The sequence below is a fragment of the Silene latifolia genome, chromosome 1 (genome assembly GCF_048544455.1).
Source record: "Silene latifolia isolate original U9 population chromosome 1, ASM4854445v1, whole genome shotgun sequence".
Classification (NCBI taxonomy): Eukaryota; Viridiplantae; Streptophyta; class Magnoliopsida; order Caryophyllales; family Caryophyllaceae; genus Silene; species Silene latifolia.
Window position 1 is genome coordinate 5814863 of NC_133526.1, and position 24190 is coordinate 5839052.

The following is a 24190-nucleotide window of genomic DNA, read 5'->3' on the forward strand; positions in this document are numbered from 1 at the left end:
ATAGCATGATGATTTTATGTAAAATTTATATGATTGATTCAATTTTTACCCAAATTGAGGCAATTGATTGTTCCTTGCCACTCCTGTGGTATTATTTCTTTTACCTCCTCAATTATTATTATTGATTTCTGATTTCTAACATACTTGATAAAATTATCCCCCAGTTTTCAATTTGCCAAGTTAAGAATTTTTTAATACCTAAACTGCAAAAAGCTTAAACTGGGTATTTGATTTTTTCCAAGATATCTTGTGGGTAGTAATTGTTTGTAGAATTTGAGTTGATGAATTAAAATAAGCAATGTTGTTGACCCTAGTAGTGCCTAAGGGGTCTTGCAAATTGCGGGGTAAAAATGAATTTTGAAAGTCTATCATTGCTCGAGTTTACTTTGGACTATCAGTTAGTGGGTATGGTGTTGCAATTGATAAGAAGTACGAAAGTTGAAAGCAGATCATTGCTCGAGTTTACTGTGGACTATCACTTAAGGGTATGATGTTGCAGTTAAGTAATTTCCCGGTGATCTATACTTGCTTCTATATAAGCATTAGTTCACATTGGTCAAAGAAAACTTTTAATTGACGGAGTGCCGGATAGTCCATTAAGGTTATATGCTTGCAGGTTAAAGCTATTGAATGCTGAGAGTGTGTAATTTTGGCCGTTTAGAATAAGCTAGAACTGGTGGTTGATTGTTTTTTATGATGCATAGATGGATAACTGAAGGGTTCTCCAACCAAGCTCTATTTGTTAATTCTTTGTCGTATTGATAATCCAGGCCACTGTATTTTGCAAGCCTGGGATCATGAAGCAGCCCTATTAATTCTTGATATCTTATGAGACTTCAATACGGCATCAGAAGTATCACAGGGAGATTGGAGGTGTATGATCATTTGTATGGTGAACAAACTCATAGATTTATTCAGGTACACTATATCCTAACTGTGAGGCCATTGTACCTGAAAGCTGTAGCTGTTTGTATTATTATACAGTTTAAGGACACAACTGAAGCAGCAGTTGCAGGGGTGAAGAGCATTGCCATGTCCTGTATTAAATCAGGCACCGTAAAACGACTAATCTACACCGCCAGTTGCGTATCTGCTTCAACTTTCAACATTGACAGTACTAGCTTAGCAGAATTCATGGATGAAAGTTGCTGGACTTCTCCTGATATGCCACTAAGTTTTGCCCACGAATTTGAAAAGGCATACGCACTGTCGAAAACAGCATCAGAAAGAGAAGTATTGAAATTTGGAGAAAGCGGAAATTTGGAGGTTGTGAGTCTTGTGTGTGGAGTAGTCGGAGGGGAGACGTTACTGCCTTATGTTCCAGTTTCGTTGGCAGTCTGTGTATCTCAGCTTAAAGACGAGGAGTCGATAGCGTTTGGGCAGTTGAGATTCACAGAGGAAATCTGTGGGAAGATTCCAGTTATACACATTGAAGATACATGTGATGCTCATATATTTTGCATTGAGAAAGATTCGATTAATGGACGATTCTTATGCGCCAGTGATTTTGTTTCTTCTGCTGATATTGCCGCGTATTATACGCAGAAATTCCCTGAACTGTCAGTTAAACAAGAGTAAGCAAAATTTCTCTAGTCACTGGTTTTGTGTCATTCAGAAACTTATATGTGACCGTATACTACGAGACTGACTGTTTGGAAACGTGCAGATACGTAGGTGAGCCGAGGAAAGTGAAATGGGGATCGACGAAGCTAGTTAGGTGTATGTACATTGATGGTTCTTTTGGTTGTTTTACGCAACCAGAACTGTTTTTAGAGGCACACCGCACATATAGCTTGTATCCCGAATGTTTTCCCAAAGACTCTTGCCTGTGGTAAAGTCCTCGGTAGGGAAGGGGAGGGGATGGGGAGGGGGTACAGTATTTAGTTTGGGAAGTTATTGCGATTGCAGAGTACAGAACACTCTTAAGATTTGATTGCTTGGTACTCATATGTAATCACCACGTAGCAGCTATATTATCAAAGCCGACATATTTTATCTTAGAGAAGCTACTCTTTTCATTATCTGATTAATGATTTTTAGCTTCTTAAATAGTTTCAGGGAATCCAAAATATTTTGCTGTCTCCGTTTCCTTGGTAGTAGCTATGAGCTAGCTGCTTTTCGAGTAAAATACATGCGCTGATGAAATAGTCCTCTAACTCAAGCTTAAGCTCTTCTTTCTTCGGCGTGTTACTTATTTTGAAAGCCAATTAGCTCAAATGGGAGAGCATTGTGCAATGCACAAGATGTGGGTTCGACTCCTATATTGGCTATGAAATACCAAATCTTTCTTTTATTCTAAGAATGAAATAGTGTAATTGATAATCCTATTTCCAGTTCTTATCACGGACCTAAAGACAAAAAAGATGAGGAAATTGGACACTTATTTCATGCATGTACAGGGTTGTTTAATGCACATATGTTGCTTTTTCATGCATCTAATAGGCTATATGGGACTCGAACCCATACCTTTGTGCAAAATTTGCACATTGCTCTACCATTGAGCTAATAGCCTTTAAAATACGAGTATCAAATAACGGGCGTATCATATGTTTATTGAACAAAGCAAATTCTCTTTTATAACATTAGCCCTTTTATACCAAACCCCTACAACATTGCAAAATTAATAAAAAGCTTTGTCTCAGATTATAAGAGGTAAAGTGCGGCGGTGAAATGCCAAAATCGACAAGTGGTGGCGTAAATCAAGTGCATCAGTAGATAAGCGTGTAATACCGTGAAACCTGGCCGTGATATATGCACTAAATAGCATTATATGTGCATGAAATAAGCTTGTACATGCACGACATAATGACGCCAAGAAAACTCGCGTTTTACATTCTATAAATCCAAAATAGCATTTTGGTCTTCTGTGCTCAGGCCATCAATTCGTAAATCTCAATCTGAACTTGGTAGACCTAGCGCTTCTCGACTCGATCATTTGAACAACACTTTTTTCCCTGGATTTACAGAATGTAAAAAATAAATAAAAAAATAGCTTATTCGTACGTACTCCCTACGTCCAATCATTTATTTACCGTTTTTATTCCTTGTGATTGGTATTATAACCAAGGTAAACAAATGATTGACGGGGGGAATAACAAACAAATGTAATATACGCTACCTTCACACTTGCAGGAACATCAGGTCCCCCTATCTTGATTGTTGCTTAATCGTTTGCCTATCATAGATTTAGTGACAAAAACAAAGACCAACTTGTACCCCAATTATACAGTAATACAACTAACTAACTAACTAACTTCACCCCTAAAAACTAAACCCTTTCCCTTATTATTGGAACGGGTTTAATGCACATAGAACCTTATTTCATGCATATAGAACCCTATTTCATGCACATATAACCTTATTTCATGCACATAGAATTAAAGTTAATGTACTTAACCAACAGTAATTAGTATCACAAGTTAACCAACTGTTGCTATTGAAGAACTTTTTAATGCACATAGAACCTTATTTCATGCACATAGGGCCTTATTTCATGCACATAGAACCTTATTTTATGCACACTTAACACTTATTTCATGCACATAGAACCGTATTTCATGCATTTACACGGTTGTTTAATGCACATATATTGTCTTTTCATGCATCTACAAGGCTATTTCATGCATGCATTGATAAGGCTATTGCACTCAAAATTCTTGCCATTCTTTTAGGAAGGGAAAAGGTTTAGGGTTGGATTAGGGTAGGATTAGCCTAATCCTACCCTAAACCCTTTTACTGAAAAGTCATTCGAACGCCTCAAGACCAAAAGTCACGCTAGAGGGCAGAGTGAACCTTTTCCAAGGGGAATGGATCATACAAGGGGGAATCCAGTTAATTGTAAATTTGGAGATAATTGTGATTAAATAAAGCCAAAGTTGTAAAATGAACATATATTGCTTATTTCATCCTTATTTCATGCATGTACAAGGTTATTTGATGCACGTATATTGCTTTTTCATGCATCTATAAGGCTACTTCATACACTGATAAGGCTATTGCACCCAAACTTTTTGCCATTCTTTTAGGACAGGAAAGGGTTCGGGGTTGGACTAGGTGGCCTGTGTCGCCTAATCATATAAACTAGCAATCCTATCAAATTCATTCATCAAATTGATTTGGAAGAACATCTGACCCGTGACCAGCAATCAAAACCGGTTGCATTGAAATTGCAGCTGTGCCTTTTTTATGGCTGAAAAGATCCTGCTTGTGAAGCGAAATCAAGGAGCTTACAGTATGCTTTTCCCTTCTTTTCTGTAGTTCTAAAAGCCAGACTGACGAGAACACTAGCAATCATGATGACTTGGTTCACTTCCGGGATATAAACATGGCCTTCAAATTTGACTAAAGTGTGGACGATACTGACCCGAGGGAAGCATCCGAGTGCCAGTGGCTGTTGAATGATGGAGAAAGTACCGGAAATCATAGCTTGGCTCGCTATAATTGTTGCGAGAACTACTATCACAAACATCGGCCGGTACAATGGACCTGTCGAAACAAGAGTCGATTGAGCATGGAGTAAACCACAAAAATGCATTTTGAGCAGATAGTAAACAGGACAACAGTATCTAGCTAGTATCAACCTGGTATAGCCTTGTAAAAAGTATGGGCGACGTCATCTTGGTGCAACCAGAGGAAAAACACTTGTCCAAAGTAAGTTAGCATAAGCGCAGGGTATACGACTGAGAACATACTTATTTGGATAGACCTTACAGAAAAGTGTCTAACATAAGCAAATAATGCTTGAGTCCCTGCAGCATTCAAATAGTTGTCACTAATAAGCTCAACAAACAGTCGAACATGATTGAATATTCGGAATTGACCTGATCAAAACAGGATCATATCCCAATTGATACAACTTAAGAATAAATAAGAGGGTTCAATTCTTTTGACTGAACAAACTAAAGCAAACATACATTAAGTACTTCCACAACATTTTATACCTGGTTATCAGAAATACTGATGCTGCTGCTATTAAATATAAGCAGAAAAAACATCTTGTGATCAAATATTCAAGGTTCTGAAGTCTACAGCAATGAGATTTGAGACGGTACCAGACACATTTATTACGAGAACATATTTTGACATTAAGTCTAAAATCAGTATTAAATGCCGTGACCGTACATTTATACAATCAAACTCATCTTCAAGGTAGTTATACTCAAAAACCAAGTCTGTCTTGATTCTTTGGCACCCACACAACAGCATAGCAAGGAATTAGTAAAAACCCCCACATACTGGATTTTATAAAGTAACAATCAATTCAATTAGCTTAAATTAAAGAAACTACTACAAATTAGGGTTAAGCGCACAATATATCCGAAATAATTACAAGCATGGACAAATTAGGGAAAAAATGGACTGCAATTGTTATTAATTTGATAAAAATATTACCTGAATTTGCATGAATAAGACTCGGTTATGGCGATTGAAGCGATTATGAGGAGCGAAATTGTTGGTTGTCGAATTTTGATGAATGAGTTCAATTGTGAAGATCGAAAGGAGATAAAGAGAATGATATCGGTGTGAGAAAAAAGAGGAGTGAGATTGGGAAATTTGTAAAATGACGGGGCAACAAGGTTCAGGGGGTTAAGTTTTGTTGACTTAATCTCAGACGGCTGTGACTAGTTCTCAAGGTTCTCATTATATTAGCGGTTCTCATAGGATCCCAAATCTATCTATATATATATATATATATATATATATATATATATATATATATATATATATATATATATATATATATATATATATATATATATATATATATATATATATATATATATATATATATAAACTTCATATTGGTTTTATTTTCCTAAAAAAAAGTATTTTATTAATCAAACACTCTTTTATTCTTATGTCAATATTATGTTAACGGGAATTATTTGTTGGCCATGCGGCATACATAAAAACTTAGACATGAACGATGTACTATATGTCTATATTCCATATTATTGTGAAATTTATCACACATTATTTTAAAATCCGTGCAACGCACGGGCAAGAAAACTAGTTTTTATTATTTGAATGATGATATGTCGCAAGATAAAAGCAAAGGGACATGAGATGGGAAACAAAAGCGCGACAGGTGATCTCAACTCGAAGACGATAACCATGAGCTAAAATTAGTACCTGATTAGGAATACCAACTAAAATAGGAATAGCAACTAAAATTGGGTAATCTGGGTGTTATTTGGAAACTCAGTTCCAATTAGAATCCTAAAATCAGTGACTTCCCTAAACCCAAAATACATCCTGCTGTATATATACTCCACTTGACATTGAGATTCAGTAGAGGGTGTGTAAAGGCGATGTCGAAAAGTACTCATGGAATTGTAGCACATCGAATACCATTATATTTGGTCGTTGATATACCAACTAAAATTGGGTACTCTGGGTGTTATATGCTTTGAGATTTAGATTGTCATTAAGAATTAGTATAAACATAATTTCCTTACTATTGCTTCGGAATGGTAGACCGTCGAGTACCATTAGATCTGATCATAGAGATACTGGTCTGGTTACCGGCTAAATCCGCCCTACGGTTCAAGTGCGTATGCAAAGACTGGTACAATCTTATCAACAGTCCTCTATTCGCAAAACTACATCTTAACAAATCCCTCATATCCGACTCACAACACAATCGTATCTTTGTATGTACTGATACACATAGTATTAGTATTAGTATTGTTGATGATATGTATAATCCCTTGAAATGGATCCAATTGAATTGGCCTAAGGGTACTCTACTTTACCCCGATACGAAACATCCTGTAGGCTTTTGCAATGGCTTGATTTTAGTCAAAGTTAGTCAGATGATTATTGGTACCAGCGGTAATCGTGATTATATGGATAGATGCTTCCTTATATGCAACCCTACAACGCGAACTTTCAAATCAATCCTTCCTTGCTCGGAGAGGAAATGGACGGACTTCAGTTTCTTATCATATGGTTTTGGCTATGATATTGAACACGACGACTATAAGATCGTGGTGACTAAATTTGTTTTTGGGGAGGATGACAGACCCGTGTGTATATACAGCTTGAAGACAGGTTTATGGAGCTGGACCGATCTTCCTACCAGCGTTTCAATCGGAAGATGTAATTGGATAATCAAAAGCGAAGCAATATATGTAAACAATATGCTATACTATCTTGTTTCCCTTCTGACATTAGGCCCCATCAAAGAATATAAAATTATTCGCTTTGATGTTGTTTATGAGAAATGGAGAGACAATCTAAGTTTACCGGTTAAAGTGAATGGTGATGTAGATGTAGGAGTTGGAGAATTGGATGGACGGTTATACTTACATGTTGTTGAATATGGTGTTGAATCAAGTGACATTTGGATGATGGAAGAATATGGTTCATGGAACAAGATGTTTCATCTTCCTAAAGTTTTTCAATTGCATCATCTAATTGCTTGTTCGAAGGACGGACGACAACATTTATTGCTTCAAGATTATAATGGTCATGGGGATGTTCTCCAATGGTATGATCAACAAAATAACAAAAGGATACCCTTAAAACTAAAGCCACCGCCTAAAGATAGATCTGCAATTATGCTCTCTATTGCAAGTCTAATTCCGATTCCAGGATGCTCCTTAACAAAGTTGCAGGAAATGAAGAATTAAGGAGTTCATCAGTGTTGTCGTTTACTCGTTTATTTTGTACTCTTACGGCCTCTGTTATTTTTTTACCTTTTATATTCATTGTAAAAGGCATTTTAGTAAAACTTGAACAAACAAGTGATCCTAGGCCCGCTCAGTCCTTGATGATGTCGATAACTCCATCTGCATTGGGCGAGTGGGGATCCTCTGTCCCATTTGGTGTCCCAATGTATGTAATTTTGCAATAAGTGGGATAGATGATCCTTACTGCATTGGGCTTGGGCCATCTTTCAGTCCGATCCAAATGTTTCTGAGGCGTATCATAACAATAAGAGAATCCTTCACTCTGTGATCGCCTTAGGGAGAACCCTAACTTAGAACGGCAAATCTGACCTGACCCTATTTGACCTATAAGAATTTTGCAACCTGAAACCGATCCGACCAAACCCGATGACGACTCGATAATCAATGAACTGAACCCGACCTAGACCCGACCCGATATTGACCTCATTAATTAAATTGATGACTCGACAATTATTAAACTTAATATTTATCAAAATAATAGTGATTTATACGTTTGACTTAATAATGAATTTACTAAACCAAATAATGGTTAAAAACTAAATTTAATGGTCAAAAAGTGACGTAAGAACAGGGCTCGATAATGACCCGATCCAAACCCGATACATCACTTGACCCGAAATAACCTGACCCGATAACGACCCGAACCCGACCCAACTAATCCGATTGCCACCTCGGCCTAACTCATCGTACACTAGATTACAGGGTTTTTACAGCATTATATTTGGAAAGTGTTATATAAATATCACATCGATCAATATTATATATTAATTCCATAAACCAAGGGACTTCAATATAATTAAAGAAAGTTATACAAATTAATTATATTGTATAGTTTTAAATCAATAGCACCGTGTGATGGACCCGATTAAGGGATCTCAATGCAAATATTATATAGTTTGAGTTAAAATTAAATTATATAGAAGCTCGGTAATTTTCCTAAACATGGTCAATTTACTTAAAATAAAATAATTAATTAAGATGGTCAATTTCTATTAATATGGTCAATTTCGAGGAGACTAAAAGAAAAAATATGCCTTTTAATTTCCCTAAATATTTATACTAGAAGATGGTCAATTTCTTTAAAATAAAATAATTAATTAGTATAAACATGCACACTTATGGTACTAATTATTATCATCATAAAATTATATATTAAATTTAAAATCTATGCAATTTTATTAAACTTTATAGTTTATTAGATGTAGAATGTATAGAGATGTTAATTATTTAACATACAAAAATATAATAAGTAGGTTATAAATAATTCAAGTTAGATTTCATAATATATAATATTGCATAATTCTTTTGATTTGATTTAATGCATATATGTAATATATTTATATTTATATAATCCTCTTAAAATTGCATGCCTAAGTAGTAAAAGTAATTTCGTCAGTAAAGAAAAGAATTGTAGTAACATTGGATATAATTATATGATAGTAATCACTCATTTGAATAGTAAAAGTAACAATATTATCAACGAGATTAGTGAGAGTGGTAGAAACTACAACGGTTTTAGTGAAATAATCAATATTAATGCGGCAATAGTGAAAGTAACAATAATTACGGCGGGAGTAGTGAAATTATCAATATTAATGCAGCAGTAGTGACAGTAACAATAATTACGGCGGGAATAGTGAAAGTAACAATGATTATTACGGGTAAGTAGGAAAATGTTATTACTATTGTTTCATTAATGAGTAAAATATTAATAGCGGGAGTAGTGAATTTGTTTCAAAATTTATTTCATCGTAATTTTAGGATATGTTATAAAAAAATATATTAATGATAAATTTATAAGTTATTCAACTTTAAGTAATTTTATTTAATGAAAAAAAAAATTAATGGTAAGTAGAGGTAGCCCGAGCGGAGCCGGGCACCAATACTAGTTAGATTAATAGGATGATATTTGGAAATGCAATCGAAATTAGAATCCTAGCAACAATCACCTTCCTATACTTTCTGTGGTATACATATATGCTTTGAGATTTAGGGTGTCATTAAGAATTAGTATAAACATAATTTCCTTACTATTGAATAGCAATGTTAGACCGTCGAGTACCATTAGATCTGATCATAGAGATACTGGTCTGGTTACCGGCTAAATCCGCCCTACGGTTCAAGTGCGTAGGCAAAGAGTGGTATGATCTTATAAACACCCCCCTCTTCGCTAAACTTCAACTTAACAAATCCCTCAAACCCGACTCACGACACAATCGTATCCTTGTATGTGATGATGCACTTGGTATAATTAGTGTTGAAGATATTTATGATCCCTTGAAATGGATCAAATTGAATTGGCCTAAGGATACCACAAGACACGGCGATATCATACGTGTCGTAGGCTCTTGCAATGGCTTGGTTTGTTTCAACGTTCGTTGTTGGAATGATGTTAACCCTAGGTCTTTTACAGTTAGGTGCTTCTTTATATGCAACCCTACAACGCGCAATTTCAAATCAATACTTGGTTGATCAGAGACGAAATGAATGGATGCTTACTTACCATATGGCTTTGGTTACGATATTGAACACGATGACTATAAGATCGTAGCAACTAGTGATATTTGGCCCGAGAATGACAGTAGACATGTGTGTGTATACAGCTTGAAGACTGGTTTATGGAGCTGGACCGACCTTCCTACCAGCGTTTCAACCAGAAGATGTAATTGGAGAACCAAAAGCGAAGCAATATATGTAAACAATATGCTACACTATCTTGTTACCCATAAGCACAAATATTATAAAATTGCTCGTTTTGATATCGTTTCTGAGAAATGGAAAGACGACCTAAGTTTACCGGTTCAAGTATCTGGTTATGTACAACTTGGAAATTTGGATGGACGGTTATACTTAAATGTTGGTGAATATGATATTAATTCGAGTGACGTTTGGATGATGGAAGAATATGGTTCATGGAAGAAGATGTTTCATTTTTCTCTTGATTTATTCGGGCGATGTCCAATTGCTCGTTCCAAGGACGGATGTCATCGTTTACTTATTCGCGACGAGTGGGATGACAAAGCTGAATTCTTTTGGTATGATCAACGAGATAACACAAGGATACCATTCAAACTAGAGAGATCGAGAAGGACTGGATCATACATGCTTTGTATTGCAAGCCTCGTTGCGATTCCAGGAGGTTGCTCTTTAACTAAAATGCAACAAGTTGAGGCTGGAGCTTAATATAATTTTGTTTTCTCACAAAAATCATGTGGTCACTCGTTTACCTTGTACGCTTTCCGTCTCACTTGTTTGTTAACTTTTACAAATGATTGAGACGAAAGGAGTATATTTTTATCCAAGAATAAATGTTTTCTTTTCTTAAAAAGTAAGTAATTTATGGTGATAAAATTAGATTTTGGTTTGGGACTTGCTGCTTGATGATCTTGGAATTGGCTGTCACGGTTTGATCTCAGTTGTTTCGCTATTGCAGCCAATGTCGACTCATTAATGATTTATGTATGCGGCCACATTATATTTCAGCCGATATTTAAAACTACTATGTGATCAACTTTGGAATAATGATTGCTTTGTTCTTGCATTTAGCAAGTTTGACCACAACAGTGAAGGATGCTGAGAATTTGTTTCGGATAAGAAAAAAAATTTAACGAAGAAACACTAGATTTATACATCCGACCTCCCTTATTATTATCGACTATCGAGGATTGTGATGTTATCGTTAACAAGTTTCATATACAAACCTCCTAGCCTCTTTGGCAGATCATAGTACACGGGACATTATTCTGGTGTAATCGAAGTAGCTCACTAGCTCCTAGCCTCCAAGGCAGATGAATGCTCCAAGGAAAGTGATGTTTCGACTTATGGAAAGACAACAACTTATTTTCAACCACTCGTTTAATTTAAGAAGTATTTAATATTTTATTTTATTTTGGTCTTGATTAGAAGTATCATCTACCAACAGCTGGGCAAACACATTAGATTACGGCATGATATTTGGAAACTCGATCAATTGAAATTAGAATCCTAGCAAAAATCAGTTTCCTAAACTCACTACACTTTCTCTTGTATACATATGTTTTGAGATTTAGGGTGTCATTAAGAATCATAAACACACAAGATTTTGAAATATGAGGTGTCTAAAGACGACTCATTGTAGGCCATTAGATGTTATCCTCGAAATACTAGTTTGGTTACCGGCTAAATCCGCCCTACGCTTCAAGTGCGTATGCAAAGAGTGGTACAATCTTATAAACACCCCTCTCTTCGCTATATTGCATGTTAATAAATCCCTCAAACCTGACTCACGACACAATCGTATCCTTTTATGTAATGCTAATCGTAGTATTAGTATTGTTGATGATATTTATGATCCCTTGAAATGGATCAAATTGAATTGGCCTAAGGATACCGTAACAGACGAGGACATCCTAAGTACTATAGGCTCTTGCAATGGCTTGGTTTGTTTCAAAGTTTCAAGAAGACAGAATTGGCCTAACGATACCACTAGGTTTTATAATAAATTTAGGTGCTTTCTTATATGCAACCCTACAACGCGTACTTTCAAATCAATCCTTCCTAGCTCGGAGATGAAATGGACGATTGATTATTTATCATCATATGGTTTTGGTTACGATAGCGAACACGACGACTACAAGATTGTAGGGACTAGAAGTTACTGGTGGGATGATGACGGCAAGAGGCATGTGTTTATATACAGCCTGAAGACTGGTTTATGGAGCTCTCCTACCCCCTTTACTCGCGTTTCAACCGAGAGACGATGTTGGACAAACATCAAAAGCGTAGCAATATTAGTAAACAATATGCTACATTATCTTGTTTCCCTTGTGACAGAAGGCCGCATCAATGAATATAAAATTGCTCGCTTTGATGTTGTTACTGAGAAATGGAGAGACGATCTAAGGTTACCGGTTAAAGTGAATGGTGATGTAGAACTTGGAGAGTTGGATGGACGGTTATACTTACATGTTGGTGAATACGATATTGAATCAAGTGAGATTTGGATGATGGAAGAGTATGGTTCATGGAAGAAGATGTTTCATCTTCCTAAAGCTGTACACAAACTATTGCCAATTGCTCTTTCAAAAGACGGATCCCATCGTTTATTTATTCGCGACTATTACAATTACGGTCCTCAATTCTTTTGGTATGATCAACGAGATAACACAAGGATACCATTCACACTAAATACATTATTGCCGGGGAATGGAGGATCATTCAAGCTTTGTATTGCAAGCCTTGTTGCGATTCCAGGAGGTTGTTCCTTAACTAAATTGCAACAAGTTGAGGATGGACCTTAATCTTGTCTTTACCTTTCATAGATTTTTTTTTTTTAATAATGTGGTCATGGTATTAAATTTTATTTTGTCAGTTCATCCCATAATTGCGGGCCTATTTGCATTCAATATAACTATTTGTAACGGGTAATATATAAGGCATGTTTGGCGGAAAACTGTTTTTACTTTTAGAAATGAGTGTTTGCCCTAACATTTTACAAAAATGGATTTCTCAACAAAACTTTTTATGTAAGCGGATGAAAAATGAAATTTTTTGTTGAAAAGTATATCAAGATGGGTCTCAATTTATAGATAACTAGTAGAGATTCCGCGCAAATGCGCGGTTTTTTAGATAGGAATATTTGAGAATTTAACAATTATAATATTGGTATTTAACTGCATTTGAAATTTAATTATAAAATTTACTATTAATAATATTTTGTATTAAGAGCTAGAAAAAAGATTATTCAACACTTTTACTCCGTATAAGATTGTCGAAACCGAAATTGTTTTATTAACTTTGTTTTAAAAAAATATTGTTTTTAATTATATCATTATATCTACTAAAGCCGTTATATAAACAATTAAAAAACATTAACCAAAATTTAAGTTTTCATATAGTATGGAGCAAAGATATATATTAAGTTAAAGGGTAAGAAAAAATATGTCATAAGTTTTTCTTTTTAGAAGGCATAACAATTTATGAATACTCTCAACCTGTACGTTTGTATCAAAAGATAGAAAAATAGAATTAATTAAAAAATATTTCCTAAAAACATGTTCTTGGCCGTAATGTTTAGTTTTAAAAATAATAATAGTAAAAATATTTCTACCACATTGTACATATAATTAGTGCAATTTCATGTATGTAATAAAATAAGAATATCATATTAATATATCTATACAAATTAAAAAAAAATATTATCCCCTTTTTAAAATGGTATAGAATTATTTATGTATGAAATTAATCGGTATGGTGCACTTGTAGATATGATATTATGAAGCCCATTTATAGCATAAGTCAAAATTAATCAGGATGACCCAGTTGTATATATATGATGTTATGAAGCCCATTTATAGCCTAATTCATTTAGGCGGGAAAACTTAGAGGTCTCTTATTCTTTTAGTTTAAGGGGGATGAAAAAATATGAATTAATAAGTATTAATTTTATTTTATTTTTACATGTTTACAACATACAATTTGTCATTTATGCATTAAAAATCTTTAAAATAAAAATTAAAATAAAAGCTAGAAGCACCAAATTGGTGTTTCTACTTCTAGGCTCTAGCTCTCAAAATTGACTTTTGGACGTAAAAAAGTTGTTTTAACTTCTTCAAAATTGATTATTTGGCCTAACTTTTGCTTATCAGGTGGAAAAGCACCTCTAAAAGCCGGGCCAAACAACACCAAAATTCGGCTTCAAATTTTTTGGGTCAGTCGTTAAAATAATGACTCTTCTAAATGAGTATATAAAATTTAATTCTAGTCGATTTTTTATACATACACTCTTTCCTTTTCGCAATCTAAAAGCTGGTACTAACTCGATGCTTTATGTTTTGTTGAATTTTTGCATCCCCGTCTACAATTTCTAGATACGCCACTGCTTATTGAGTTATGGAAAGACAATAAACTTTTGTTAACCTCTCGTCTACCATAAATATAATTAGAATCCTAACATCAATCAATCACCTTCCTAAATTAAATAAAATTTCTACTGCTACAGCTTGTCTTTAATTAAGAATCTCAAACTTTAATAACCCTATACAGTTGTAATGGCAGCCCCTCGAATACCATTAGACCTGATTTTCGAGATACTGGTCTGGTTACCGACTGTATTCATCCTACGGTTCAAGTGCGTATGCAAAGATTGGTACAATCTTATCAACAGTCCCACCTTCATTAAACTCCATCTTAACAAGTCCCTCGAACCCAACTCGCAACACGATTGTATGCTTCTCTGGATTACTAGTAATACCCTTTATGGCGTTGATGATCTTTATCAGCCTGTTAAAGCGACAAAATTGAATTGGCCTAAGGATACCGTAAACGATGGTGATTCTGTATATTTTGTAGGCTCTTGCAATGGCTTGGTTTGCTTCAAAATTAGTAGGAGTCGTGAATATTCCAATTACGGGGTTAGCAGCTTCCTTATATACAACCCTACAACTCGTACGTTCAAATCAATCCTTCCTTCAATGGAGAAGAAATGGACGCACAATTCCATATCATGTGGTTTTGGTTACGATAGTGTACACGACGACTATAAGATCGTAGTTACTAGTCGTAGTTTTGGAGTGACTAACAAATATGTGTTTACATACAGCTTAAACACTGATTTATGGAGCGGTTCCTCCACCCCTACCCGTGTTCCAACCCCAACCGGGAGAAATTGGACAATCAATAGCAGAGCAATATACGGAAACAATAATATGCTAAATTATTTGGTTCTTTCTTCTGATATAGGAGACCTCCCTACTGATTATCGAATTGCTCGTTATGATGTCGTTTCTGAGAAATGGAGAGATGACCTAAGTATACCGGTTCAAGTTTCAGAGTTTCGTCATTGTGTACGACTTGAGAAGTTGAATGGATGGTCATACCTACATGTTGCTGATCTTCGTGTCAGTTCAAGTGAGTTTTGGATGATGGAGGAACATGATGGTTCATGGAACAAGATGTTTGATATTTCTGGAGACTTATACATGCATCGTCTAATTGCTCGTTCTAAGGATGGACACCGTCTTCTACTGATTCCATATTTTTACAGTGAAAGAACTGAACTGTTTTGGTATGATCAACGACATAACACAAGGACACCATTTAAACTATCAGAGACAATGCCGAGGCACAGAGAATCATACGAGCTTTGTATAGCAAGCCTCGTTGCGATTCCAGGAGGTTGCTCCTTAACTAAATTGCAACAAGTTTAGTATTGTCTTTAGCTATTCTGTTTTGTTGATTTATCAAAATGTTGTTTCATTTTTATATAAAGCCCCATTCAATACTCTCACTATTTAAGCCTAACATGATGAAACTACTGCTTATTTTTGAAGGGCTTATAAAATATTCCAATTTTAAAAATCCAACAATTGTTAGAGATTACTAGCACACTCCCATGTTGATGATGTCGAAATATAACTCCATCTTTGGTGCCTTCTTTCGATACAATCTTAAAACTTCTGATGTTGTTTTATCCGAGCACATGCTATTGGTCTGACGCCTATGATCAATGCCATTGTTTTCTCAGTTGTTTCGCTATTGCAGACATTGTTGAATCATTATGTATGTTTGTATGCATTTGTCTTGTACTCTTAAAGTTGTAATTTCCCATGTATGATCAATGCCGTTGTTTTCTCAGTTGACACCGTCTTCTACTTATTCAATGGTGCTTATTAATGCCGTATGTGGATTATACATCTCATGTACTACCATCAGTTCTATAGTTTCTGAGCATTATAATAAAATTTGTGAGTTTTGTTTTAAAAATTTTACTATCAAGTTTATGAATTTATTCATTTAAACATTTGATACGAATTCTACTCAAAGAATAGAACTCGTGAGTTTGCAGCGGAATTAACGAAACTGAACAGTGCTGAGAACTGTCCGATTTACGAATTGGTACGATTTGAACGGTTCTGAGAGTGTCTGATTGAGAATTCGTAACAGGTTTTTATGTGTTTTTGATATTGTAACAAAACAACAAAACAAAAGAGATATTTGACCGATCTAGACCTATAGATCGTTCAATGGTGATTGTTATTCAAGACCTATTGAATAGCAATCGTGTTAATGCCCGAACGCGTCAAGCAAGAACAATTTTGGATCAAACGCGTCAATCCGATTCAGCAATTGCACACGGCAAATACTAGGGTTTTTCTTATTTCAATTCAACATTCAATAATCTAGAGAACATTACAACGACCATATTTATACTAGCTATGAAACCGACCTAATGCCCTAAACACATGCTGAAATTGGCATCACAATCTTACCTAAACTCGACTTTCCTAAAGCTAAAATAATTCCTTTATTCTGTTATTCTAAAACTAGGAAATAAACTAATTTGTAAATAATTAAATTAATTACTTGGAAATAATATTCTGAAAAATAAGACTAATTTACTAGGATATGATTTCTTTTAGGCAATAAATCTCGACACCACTTCCTTGGGTGCCAAGTAAAGCGTAAACCAGTACTTCTTCTGGACGTTCTATTGAACAGTCACTCAAACTGTTCATTTTGATCACTTCCAGCATTATTTCCGTATCAACATTAAACTCTAAAAAATTACAATAAAACTCAAAAACATTAAATATATGTTTAGTTAAATTTGAATTTTGACGAAAAAAAATAAAATATAACAATAAGGTCAAAAAATATATATATATGCTCAAAAAAAAAATGGAGGTAGTTGGGTTGGGTCATTTAAGAAAGATGATCGTCGTTATAATTTCATAAAATAGTTTCCAAATATAATGTTGTAATCTAGTGTACGATGAGTTTGGGTTCCTCAGACGGCGATCACATGGTGAAGGATGATTCCCTTGTTATGATATGCTTCGGAAACCTTAGGGTCGGGGATCGTACGAGGTTTTAGCATTTTATTACTAATAGGAACGTTTATAATAGTTGGGCCTCAACCATCACCTTAAGATTTTGGTTGAGATGGTTCATCTATGATGGTATATGAGCTAGAGTGACCGAAGGTCACGGGTTCGAATCCTGGCAACCTCAAAACTCCTCAAAAACTCGAAGTGGAAACCCAGCACACGGTACGGGGGAGCCGGTGCACAACTAACCACTCTTCAAGCCCAACGGGCATTTGAGTGAGGGAGCGTAATAGGAATATTTATAATAGTTGGGCTTCAACCATCACCTTAAGGTTTTGGTTGAGATGGTTCATCTATCAATTACTCCCTCTGTCCCGCCATCCTTGTCTATGTCAATTATTGTCCTTTCTAAATAAACTTGATGAGCAGTTTGATCATACACACACAATTATCAAGAAATTATATATATATTTTTTTTTTTTGATAAAATGTAAGTATTATATCAAAAGAAAGCGTAACCATACAATGACACGGGTTTTATAGATCAACCCATGTCACAAAGCAACCAGTGAGCCCATACAAGACGGCCCAACAAAGACTAACATCATCAAAAAGCAAACATACAACAAAATCAGATCAAAACATCAGATTTTGTTGTCCAAACCCTATCCCCGTCACTCTTTCCTCATCCTTCTCCTGAGATCTCCTGCAACTCAGTTAAACGCCTCTCCCTAGCAGCCCCTTAAGCCACATAGCTTCTCTTCTAACCAAAACCCCTTTGCCCAGACCTCGAAATCGCATTTTTAGGTCATCCACAATGAATCGGGCAGTGTGAATAGGTCGAGTAAGGGTAAATCCGTGCCTGCTCTTGTTTCTCTGCTGCCAAATGGTATAGAGACAGAAGTTGATTGTTGCATCCATGACCTCTAAATGTAGATAATTACCCGTTTTCGCAAGCCGCCAATTGATCCAATTAAATTCGGGACAGGGAGTCCCAACCCACTTTCCGACAGCATCAATGACGATTTTGCTATAGGGGCAAGCAAAGAATAAATGCTCCAAGTTTTCAACAGCTCCCCCGCAGATGCAGTTGGTACTATCATCATTTATCCCTAATTTGAAGAGTTTTTCTTTTGTATTCATGTTTCCATGATGATGAACCCATGCTATAAAGCTATGCTTCGGTATAGTCCATTTATTCCACACCAGAGTATGCCACTGTACTTCAGCTTCCCTGTTTCTTAGGAAATTATAGCCCTTACTTACAGTGTACCCCATATGATGTTGATTTGTCCATAACTGCTGTTGATATGCCTATTGTAGCTCTAGTTTGACCTGCCAGACCTTCCTCCAGTACCACGATGTATTAGCCTTAGGGTAGTAGTCCTGCCAGTTAGCACCTTTCAGATAAATATGACCAACCCATCTGACCCATAAAGAGTCAGGCTTAGAATTAAGCCACCAAACTAGCTTCCCCACTGCTGCCTTGTTCCAAATAACATCATTTTTGAGCCTTAAGCCCCCTTCTTTCTTTGGCCTACACACTTTATCCCATGACACAGGAGGTGACCTCATAAAATCAACCCCCCATCCCACAAGAAATTCCTGCACACTTGTTCAATTCTGTGGATGACCCCATTTGGTAGAATAAACATTTGTGCCCAATAGCAATGAAGAGTCTTAAAAACTGCCCTTACCAGTACCAATCTCCCAGCATAGGACAATTTTTGTGCCCCCAGAACTCTGATTCTATTGATTATTTTATCAACCAGAGGCCTTCAATCCTTGGCTGTGAGCCTAGAAGTTTTAATAGGCACCCCTAAATACCTAAAAGGTAGGGCTCCCTCCACTAGGCCAGATATTTGGAGGATATCTTGCTTTAGGGATTGCTGGACTCCATTAAAATAAACATTAGACTTCCCTTTACTCATTTTGAGACCTGAAGCAGCTGAGAAAGTAGAGAAGGTCCTTAGGATGGTGATCATAGAAGGGGCATCTCCTTTACTAAAGAGAAGTAGGTCATCTGCAAACATTAGGTGTGATAGCTTCATAGGTTTGCACAAAGGATGAAACTTAAATTGCATGCTCTCAGTTGAACAACTAAGCAATCTGGACAAGTATTCCATCCATATAGTGAATAAGAGAGGGGATAGGGGATCCCCCTGCCTGAGTCCTCTTTGGCCCTTAAAAAAACCAAACATATTTACATTAAGACTTAGAGAATAGGTAGCAGTAGTGACACATGTCATAATCCATCCTCTGAAGACTTCAGGGAAATTAAGGAAAGAAAGCATCTGATCCAGGAAGTCCCACTCTATGGTATCATAGGCCTTCTGTAGATCCATCTTGATCAAACATCTAGGGGATACAACATGTTTCTCATACATTCTGACAATATCTTGACATATGAGAATGTTCTCCATTATACTCCTGCCCTGTATAAAGCCCCCCTGATTCTGAGAGATAAGATCAGGTAAAACTAGAGCCAACCTATTGCAAAGTAATTTGGATATGCATTTGTAAATTACATGACAACAGGCAATGGGTCTATATTCCAACACTGTAGTAGGCCTATCCACTTTGGGTATGAGAGTAATATTAGTGGCATTGAGTTGTTTGAGGAGTTTACCAGTCTGGAAAAAATCAGCAATAGCATGACATACCTCCTCCCCAACTGTGTCCCAAGCATCCTTGAAAACCTGACTTGAGTAGCCATCAGGACCTGGGGCTTTATCATTAGGAATGTGATGTAAAACCTCTTTAATTTCAGCATGGGTGATAGGAGCTAGCAGGTGCTGGGAGTGCACATCATTGCAGATTTTCCCCTTGAGTACCACTGCCTGTTTCATTCTGGTAGTTTTAGTCCTGGTACCCAAGAGCATTTGATAATATTCTAAAAAGGCCTGCTGGATACCCATCTCCTCAGTATGCACCTTATTCTTGTGATCTTTGATCTGATGTATAGAATTCTTGCATCTCCTAGCTTTGATGATGCCATGGAAATATGCAGAATTAGTATCCCCCTCAGTTAGCCAATGAGCCTTTGCTTTTTGTTGAAGAAATTTCATTTTTGCTTGCTCTAAAAATAAGCTTTTTTTGTGAAGCTCATATTCTTCTTGCATTAAAATTATATTTGGTTTAGAACTCTAGACACGGAATTGCAGACTGGAGAGTAATCAAACGAGGTTTTTTTATAAAATCAAACAAAAAATTGTATACAAATCTTGTTACCAAAAACATCACTTCCCTGGTGCTCGACTGGCTCCCGCTTGTGCCAGAGTATTTTCGGATGACCCATAATGATTTTTGTTACCAGAAAACAGAGAAAAAAATACATAAAAAGAGAATGAGACGACATTGAATCTTCAACGAACAACTCTGAGAAACATGTCCGACTCCACCACATAAACCAACGGAGAAGAATGACCGGTGAGAGTTTCTTGCATCACCTATCTCCTCAACGTCTGAAGGATATATTCCGCGTAAAGATCCCTGAAAATTCAACAACATCGAAACAAAGAAAAGATTAGATATCAAACATTATTAAACAAGATCGTCGAGACAATTTAATAAGCTTACATTGAATGTTGGATGGCTTCATGAGCAGTCTTGGCTGGCAGAAATTCGTCCATAGCGACTTCTTTGTTCTCATTTTTCTTATCTAACAGCATATAAGTTAAGAAAATTTTCGAGTAACCTACTGCGAAACTTGAGATATGAATTTATTTGAAAGATAAATGCGTAGTTATTGGATACAGTCCTCGAAAAAGCGCCTGATCTCAGCCAGACGGTGGGGTGGAAGTTGGTTGATATCAGTATAGTGCATAACTTCAGGGTCGTTAGCACAAACCGCAATGATCTTTTCGTCTTTCTCACCCTGATCGATCATAGGCATCAGACCAATGGCCCGTGCTCGGAGAAAACAACCCGGGATTACTGGCTCCTGAGAAACCCGAAAAATCAATGTACATATATTTTAGTTTCCCGAAAGTGGTGATTAGCCCCCATAACTTTAGCCAATTGTGAGATTAAGCCCCATAACTTACAAATTTAGTAATTAGGCCCCGTAACTTTGATAAAAAGTGAAATTCCACCCAGTTTTTTATTTTCAACCAAAATTACATCAAAAAAATTAATTTCATTCATCAATACAATTTACAAGTACACAATAAAACTTATTAAAAATATGAAATTGTGTATGTAATTTATTACACATTGTTGGAAACAAATATTTTGAATGAATTAAATAAAATTGAAAACTTGTAAATGTACTCTCATATGTATGTGAATTATAATAAAATTAGTAAAAAATATTAAAAATATTCTAAAAATTATGTTAATAATTAAATAAATACTTTTAAAATGTTAATAGTTATTTAGTGTTCAATGAACTTATATATAAAATGATTTAATGATATGATTTAAGTTTAAAAGAGAAATTGAGTTGGATTTTACCTTTTCTCAAAGTTATAGGATCTAATTACTACATTTATAACTTATGGCTTAATTTCACAACTGACAAAAGTTAAGGAGTCTAATCACAACTTTTGTGATTTTCGTTTCAATGCTTCTTTTAAAGACAGGCTACCACAGAACTCAAGCATCAATGCTTATACCTGCATAAGGACTAAGGGTGAGATTATCAGTCAGACTCACCAAAGTCTTAAGACTCTGCCACATCAACTTTCCACCAATTTTTATTATTTTTTTATTGCTCAGACTCATCTCAAACTCATCTCAGATTTTATACATTATCAGTCAGACTCACCTCAGACTCTACTTTTCTATTTCACTTCTTTTTTTTACAACGTAAAAACAAAAAATAACAAAAAGAAATGACACATGTGATCCATTTATTGGATAATTTCTTTGGAATGTGGGGTCAAGACTCACACAAAGTTTTAAGTTGAGTCTTGGATTTCCAAGACTCAACTTAAGACTTTGTTAAGACTTTTATAGATTATTGGTAGTCTTGAGTGAGCCTTGTCTTAAGACTTACCAAAGTCTTATCTCAAGACTACCAATAATCTTACCCTAAGACATCCATGGGATCATCGTCTTCACACAATGTTCGAGGAATAAAACCATAGTATATAATATTTTATAAGTTCGAAAACGGGTTGTTGTTTTGATGGTAGTTGCCGTATTTTTTGCTCCAAGTATTTCCCGATGATGATTGGCTCTCTATCCAGATCTGAGGGATATTTATTTTATTATTTTATTATTATAATATGTAATTTTATATTATTATTATTATTATTTATTATATATATTATATTGAGATTATTGGAATTTAATGTAAATAATGTAAGTAATGACTTAAATTATATTGCATACTAAAATTTAAGGCTTAGTATATAATATTTTATAAGTTTGACCTTAAATTATTTTCAAATTTATAAACATGGAACATACGGCTGAGATGTTTTTTGGATGATGTATGCCGAAATTAGAATACGAAATTATGTATTTATTCTGAATGGTTACGAATTTGTAATTTGTAATTGTAATAATATTTAATAATACTGCTGTAATTTTTATTATATGTAAATTGTTATTTTTATTTTTGTATTTGTAAACGATGTATATTACATAATTACCTAATCTTATCTTTATTAATTAAGAAGACAATACTCAATCCAGGGCGTGCCACGTCATTAATTCAGTTTTTTTTTTAAATACATGTTATGGTGGGACCCATTAGTGTGCAATGTATTTATTTCTCCAGAATTCCGGGTATACAAACATGCGACAAATTCCGTCTTAGAAAAAATACTATGAAATAATACTAGATAGTACGATATATTTTTTTTTTTTAAATATCATTTGTTATTTCCTCTTAAACCATTGCATGTGAACACGTATTTGTAACTAATTTAAACATTAATTATGTAGATCGTTGATTCAGACCAACTAGATAAGTACAATAGAAATGCAAAAAAAAAAAAAAAAAATACATCCAAAAACATTAATACCGGCCCAAATAACCAAGTGGTGTTAGTCCAGTGGTAGCTGGGTTAAACCTTGAAGCTTGCAGAAATGCAGGAGTTGAGAGGTCTCAGGTTCGACTACCAGCTGGGGCGATGATCACTTGGCCACTGCAGCCCCCGAAGGGGGTGGCTTACATGGTCCATGTGGTGGTGCGGGAATGCATGGGCCCGGGGGGGACTCAACCCCCTCGTCATCAAAAAAAAAAAAAATACCGGCCCAAATACATACCCGTGCAATTTTGCACGGGTTTAAAACTAGTTACATAAATTAAATCAAAAGACTCTAACTAAATGAGGAATAGTTAGTGGCTCCTGAAAATGAGGGAGTTAAATTTGCTTTGAAAAGTCAACGAACAACCACGTGCTGACAACTCAGCACTGTGGTTGTTCTTTTAATGAATAGGATATGATATATGATATGCTTTGTAAGGTAGTAATTTTTGAACTTTTTTTATAAGGTAGCTAGTAAGTTTAGAAAAGTGGTTTATATAAGGGTGTAATTATTAATTGACTCTAAATTTTATTTTGTCAGTTCATCTCAAAATCAACCATCATAGTCGACTATTAGTTGTTTTGTATAATTGCGGGCCTATTTGCATTCAATATAACTATTTGTAACAGGTAATATATAAGGCATGTTTGGGGAAAACTGTTTTTACTTTTAGATATGAGTTTTTTTAATAAGCTATTTCTTGATAAA

General features: G+C 35.3%; 6 protein-coding genes across 6 annotated transcripts; 5 read left to right on the top strand and 1 right to left on the bottom strand.

The window, feature by feature from the left end:
• The first annotated feature begins 828 nt into the window (after positions 1–828).
• On the top strand, positions 829–1578 carry LOC141630280 (NADPH HC-toxin reductase 1-like). The gene has a single exon (XM_074443142.1). It carries the CDS (start codon positions 829–831, stop codon positions 1576–1578), a length of 750 nt encoding a protein of 249 aa, XP_074299243.1.
• Positions 1579–6470: 4892 nt separating this feature from the next.
• LOC141630346 (F-box/kelch-repeat protein At3g23880-like) lies at positions 6471–7634 on the top strand. The gene has a single exon (XM_074443201.1). The coding sequence runs from the start codon at positions 6471–6473 to the stop codon at positions 7632–7634; it is 1164 nt and encodes a 387-aa protein (XP_074299302.1).
• A 2547-nt stretch (positions 7635–10181) lies between these two features.
• Positions 10182–10877, top strand: LOC141630409 (F-box/kelch-repeat protein At3g06240-like). The gene has a single exon (XM_074443250.1). The coding sequence runs from the start codon at positions 10182–10184 to the stop codon at positions 10875–10877; it is 696 nt and encodes a 231-aa protein (XP_074299351.1).
• Positions 10878–12241: 1364 nt separating this feature from the next.
• Positions 12242–12973, top strand: LOC141630473 (F-box protein CPR1-like). The gene has a single exon (XM_074443299.1). It carries the CDS (start codon positions 12242–12244, stop codon positions 12971–12973), a length of 732 nt encoding a protein of 243 aa, XP_074299400.1.
• Positions 12974–14722: 1749 nt separating this feature from the next.
• LOC141630531 (F-box/kelch-repeat protein At3g23880-like) lies at positions 14723–15880 on the top strand. The gene has a single exon (XM_074443353.1). It carries the CDS (start codon positions 14723–14725, stop codon positions 15878–15880), a length of 1158 nt encoding a protein of 385 aa, XP_074299454.1.
• A 5002-nt stretch (positions 15881–20882) lies between these two features.
• LOC141630672 (soluble inorganic pyrophosphatase PPA1-like) lies at positions 20883–22592 on the bottom strand (the record flags this gene model as incomplete). Its single annotated transcript, XM_074443467.1, has 5 exons — positions 20883–20992; positions 21080–21161; positions 21257–21443; positions 22441–22450; positions 22534–22592. Coding segments are annotated over 5 exons (381 nt in total), but the record flags the coding sequence as incomplete, so codon positions are not given.
• Positions 22593–24190: the final 1598 nt, after the last annotated feature.